General features: G+C 33.6%; 1 protein-coding gene across 1 annotated transcript; it reads left to right on the forward strand.

Annotated features, from left to right (window-relative positions):
• Nucleotides 1-1,897: 1,897 nt before the first annotated feature.
• LOC111019706 (1-aminocyclopropane-1-carboxylate oxidase homolog 1) lies at nucleotides 1,898-3,436 on the forward strand. The gene is made up of 3 exons (XM_022296124.2): nucleotides 1,898-2,500; nucleotides 2,586-2,907; nucleotides 3,001-3,436. The coding sequence occupies exons 1-3, from the start codon at nucleotides 1,944-1,946 to the stop codon at nucleotides 3,247-3,249; spliced, it is 1,128 nt and encodes a 375-aa protein (XP_022151816.1). The 5' UTR covers nucleotides 1,898-1,943; the 3' UTR covers nucleotides 3,250-3,436.
• The last annotated feature ends 2,084 nt before the right edge of the window (nucleotides 3,437-5,520 follow it).

Raw genomic sequence — 5,520 nt, forward strand, 5'->3', positions numbered from 1 at the left:
GGTGTGGAGTTGAAACCTACCATTCAGACAATGACCTATTCAATAATCCACGTGCATGACTTAGGTGTTACACATGATGAATAATTTGGGCCAAGTATTTTAGCCAAATTCTTCTACACCACAAGCATATGTATCATTAATTAGACAAAAGATAAATCTTTTGCCTTAATTTTGAAATTATGGCTTTGATTATTCACCACGTCAATTCCGACTTATTCCAAAATGTGTTTCTTTTATTTTTTTCTCTTTTCATTTTTCTTTCGACAAATATTATTTTAAAGTACAATTAAAAAATCCTCCACTAAATTATTAAAAAAAAAAATCAACTATCCAATTTTTAATTTGAATAATATAGTTAACTTATGAAAGAAGATATTTCTTAATTTTTCGAAATCTATGCCTTATGACTTTTACTAGTAGATCCCGAACTCAAGACTTATAATTGGTACTCCAAATTCCCAACGTTTGTTACTGTACCATCCAATGATATTAAAGAGAGAATTTAGTAATGGTTGGGTTGAAATATTGTTTAAGTTTTATATGTTTGCAATTTGTAATGACAATTGGTGGCATTGACTTTGGTGTACAAAAAATTGTGAAATGATCTGCCGGTGGGAATATGGTATTATATAAATGGCTAATTTATAGAGAATTTGTAGAAAAATTTGTATTTCACATGTATCACGTGTATGGAGCTCTCAGCAAAGCATAAAATAAAAAAAGAATCCACGTGCTTATTTACACAATTCTAATTTATCATTGAAGCATTATTATTATTTTTTCTTGATGAGCTGGTCAAACACGGCAACTTTGTTCTTTCTCTCCTCATATATTTTATTTTATTTTATTTTTAAAAGAATCACGTAAGTCTAAGTCAATTTTTTTTATAACATTGATATATGATGAAAATTCGAATATTTTTTGATTATGATAAATTATAGTGAAGTGGGCTACTTAAAAGTAAAATCAATTAAACTTAATTTTTCATTTTTAATTCAATTAAAACTTAAACCTTTATTGTTTTACTTTTTAGATATCTATATTTAGCCATCTTGGTATGTACATTATGTGATAGGCTGTGCATATATTGTCATATTGGTTCTAAAAGAAAAATATCTATAATATATTAAGTAAAAGCAACATCTTCACAAAATAAATTCACGTAGATTTAGATTTACGGTAGATTAATATCATATTATCAATCACAAAAGTATGAGACCTGTTCGCTGACCTGGGTTCCTAAATACACTATATCTTATCTATTCTTGTATGAATGGTGCTAAAGATTAAAACAAAACTTTTAAAAAAATTATTAACGAATTTAGTTTTAGCAAAATGAAAAAAAGGGTTCGTAACTGATTAAAATTAAACTAGATTTTTTATCTTTTAAAGTTACGAATAAAATTAAAAATATTTATAGTTAATTGGTCATAAATTATGAATTCTGTTTAAATAATCACATCACTTATGTTGGTTTAAATATTAGTTTGGTTGATAGTTTTTAATTTTGTTCATTTTAGTTCTTATATTATATTTGACGTCTATTTTTATCTTTATATTTTCATTTACTTTTTACGTTAGGTTTTTTATTGATTATAATTTTTTTAGTCCAATCCGTAGGGGTGGGGATCGAATTTACAGCCTCTTGGTTGGAGATATATGCAAGCTATGCTCGCTTAGAAATTTGATTATAAAATTTGTGTTAAAAAATTAAAATAGTTACTCTTTAACGGTATAAAAAATACGTTTTAGAAATATTAAAATGAACAAAAAAAAATTATGGTTTTAAAAGCAGAGTACAGAAATGAAGAAAACAAAAAGTGAAAATAGTATTTAATCCAATTATTTAAAACGTTACGATGAGGAGGGCTGGCCCAGACCCAGGCTGTCTTTATAACCAAAGTGAAGTAGAAGTAGAATTTGTTCATTGAAGCCAATCGAAAATGTCGGACGCCTCCGGAGTGACCGTTCTCGCCCTCACGCCGGCATCCAAAGCCGACGCCAACTTCCACAGACCCACCGAACTTAAAGCTTTTGACGATACTAAGGCCGGCGTCAAAGGCCTAGTCGACGCCGGAATTGCTGAAATTCCGCGCATCTTTTACCAGCCACTGGACGATAACGACTCCGGCAATGTTTCCGGCGAAACCCACCACTGTATTCCAGTGATAGATCTCCACCACGTCGACAAAGATCCCCTCCAACGCGAAATTGCCGTCGAAAGAGTCCGAGAAGCTTCAGAGAAATTGGGTTTCTTCCAGTTGATCAACCACGGTATTCCGGTGAGCATTCTTGAAGAGATGAAAGATGCGGTTCGGAGATTTCACGAACAGGACACGGAAGTGAAGAAACAATATTACACACGGGACCCCACGAAGCCCCTGATTTACAACAGTAATTTCGATCTGTACAGCGCAGCGACCGCCAATTGGAGGGACACGTTTGGGTATGTAAGTGCCCCAAATCCCCCCAATCCGCAAGACTTGCCCGAAATTATCAGGTAAAAATTTGCTGATCTTTGGACCAAAACAGACAAAATTCCAAAAGTTATATTAATTAATTGAATATGTGGGTGTGCACTGCAGAGACAATCTGGTGGATTACTCCAAACGGGTGATGGAAATTGGGAAATTGCTGTTTCAATTGCTGTCGGAGGCTCTGGGGCTGAACCCAAATTACTTGAATGACATAGGGTGCAGCGAGGGGCTTGCAATTGGGTGCCACTATTACCCGCCATGCCCACAGCCCAAATTGACCATGGGCACATCCGAGCACAGCGACAATGTCTTCATCACGGTGCTGTATCAAGACCACATCGGAGGCCTTCAAATCCGTCACCAGAAAAAGTGGATCGACGTGCCCCCCGTCGCCGGAGCGTTGGTGGTCAACATTGGAGAACTTATGCAGGCAAGTCTCTGTGTTTTATGTGTGTAATTGAATTCAAGGGATTTTTTTTGGGTAATTGTTGGGTTTTGTTTTGGATTGCATTTGCACTTGCAGCTAATAACAAACGACAGATTCATAAGCGTGGCACATAGGGCTGTGGCAAAGAAGGAGGGTCCGAGAATTTCAGTTGCGGGGTTTTTTTCTACGCTTTTTCTTCAAAACTCAAAACTGTATGGACCCATAAAGGAACTGTTATCGGAAGAGAATCCTCCCAAGTACAGAGAAACCACCATCAGAGACTTCCATCTCCAGTTTCGTGAAGATGGTCTTGGGACTTCTACTCTGCAGCGCCTCAAGCTTTGAGCCAAAAGCTGATGTTTAATATTGCATAGAAAAACGTATAGTTTTGATACTTACAAATTTGCAATAACTATGTGTGCAGTGTGTTCTATGTTTGTTTGAATGTGTGTTTGAGAAAAGTGCTGACCAGTCATCGTAGTATTGTTCTTATAATAGAATACAAGGAAAAGATTTGGCTCTTAAACTTAAATAGGAGGCACCTTTTTTATGATATCATTGAAAAGTTTTTCTTTTGTTTTTGAAATTGTTAAATATTTAATGGTGTTAAGGAATAAGTTACTTTTCAACTTAAAGAACTAAGTTTTTCTATAATACAATATCATGTATGCTTGAGATCCAGATTTGGAATGGTAACATGTGCAACCAATAGTTGTGATTATGATTAAGATAAAAGTCATGACCATATACTCATCAATCCATTCAATATTGCGTCGTGTGTCATTGCTTTTATCCCAACTAATTCTATTATACAACTACTGTAGTACAACATTTAATTATTAAAATAATTTTGATATGTAGATATAAATGTATATTTAAAATCAAACTAATAAAGATAGATTAAGACATAATATCAACACATTCAACTTCCAAAAGCATCATAATCTCCAGCAACGACTCCTCTAGCCATTCACCATAACTCAGTCCCTTGAATTTTTTATTGTAATTCCAATACCCACTTCTCCTGTACTCTTGATGAAAGCCACATCTATATTGCTTTTATAAACTCCTTCGAGGGAATTCACTCTATAATCCTTCTTCTCATTTTGATAATCTAAAGATGGCTTTTTTAAAATAAGCTTTTCGAGAAAAGTGTAATTTTACCGTACAAAATGTGTAAACTTTCTAGAATTCTGAACCTTCTTAGGTTCCTTTTTTTAGTGACATTGTATGCTCTAATAATACAATGCTAAATTGATTAAATTATTGAACATGTATTATGAAATTGTGCATTAACCATGCTATATTATTGACAGATAATTTGTATTTGACTTTTCTTGGTGTTTTTTAATCAACTAGGTGGACAGGTGTTGGTGACTCAGCTCAAGTCTTTTTATCCAACTCATATGGGTATTTTTACCCATCCAAACAAATTCGATTCGGGCTTTTTATTCAACTGGGCCTTTACCCAAGAAGTTTGTTATGCCACCTACAGATAAACGGTTGTTGGGGTGGCAGAGTGTGGTGCAGAGAGAGTGAGAGAGATTGCAAAGAGAGAGCCATTTTTGTAATAGGGTGACAAATTCTTCTTCCATCCTAGGTTCTGATTTTTTCAATCTTTCTGGAATTTTTGTGGGAGCTGGGTACTGTCCAAGAATTGGTGTTTAGTGGCTGTAAATCTCCATGGGAGTGCATGAAGAATAGAAGCACTGATTTGAAGAGAGTGTTGCTTCGATTCTTTGTTTGAGCTGCTGATTTCTTGATCATTGTTTAATAGATGGCCTTCAACAGTGGATGTAGATCTTCTTGATCGAACCACTTTAAATTTGTGTGTCCATCTCTTCCCTTAAACTCCTCTGTTTTCATCTTTATCGTTCTTTAATTTTGTTGAACACTGTTTTGGTTGGGCTGCTGTTTAAGATTAAACTTGTTAACTGTTATATTAGATCTTCTATTAGCAAATTAGATCTAATATTGTTTATCAAACCATTTAAAAATCATTTTTTAAAAGTTATTGTTACCAATTATTATATAATTTTAAGATAAGTGTACATATAGCAATCTAGCACAAGGCTTCTTCTTTTTTTTTTTTTTTTTTGTGTGTGGGTGTAAATATAGCACAACTTTTGAAAAAAACAAACTATTAACTTATTTCAATCTCGCACCTCTCTATTAGGGATGATAAATGTGTTTGAATTGTTGATAGCTGTGTGATAGACCTTTTTTTCTCCCTTCTAATGGAAGGAAATAAGCCTTTTTCTAAAACATAGATATTATTGATAAAATCCCTCCACCCTACAAAATTCTTATATTTGTAAAATATTATTCCATGGGCTATATTTATAAATATAACAAAACTATTTGCGGTCGATTATAATTTCTCCATAAATTTTGCAGCCATCTCACATGAATAACATACAAATGGTCCACTATATTGGTGTTGGAAGAAATATATACATGCAGTAATATAATATTACTAGTTCTTAAACAAGAGCAATTCAACACCATCTAATTAGAATTTTCCCCTTCCAAAATATGAACAAGTCACACTTCTATCAATACAATAAAGAAAATACGAGATAAGGATAGAAAACAAATGCCAAAAAATATACTGGT

The sequence above is a fragment of the Momordica charantia genome (assembly GCF_013281855.1).
Source record: "Momordica charantia cultivar OHB3-1 chromosome 5 unlocalized genomic scaffold, Mcharantia_2.0 BLBB01000005.1, whole genome shotgun sequence".
NCBI lineage: Eukaryota > Viridiplantae > Streptophyta > Magnoliopsida > Cucurbitales > Cucurbitaceae > Momordica > Momordica charantia.

Coding starts and splice junctions, on each gene's coding strand:
- LOC111019706 (XM_022296124.2), top strand. CDS start 1,944: ATGTCGGACGCCTCCGGAGTGACCGTTCTCGCCCTCACGCCGGCATCC. Junction 2,501..2,585: donor GACTTGCCCGAAATTATCAG/GTAAAAATTTGC, acceptor TGTGCACTGCAG/AGACAATCTGGTGGATTACT. Junction 2,908..3,000: donor ACATTGGAGAACTTATGCAG/GCAAGTCTCTGT, acceptor TTGCACTTGCAG/CTAATAACAAACGACAGATT.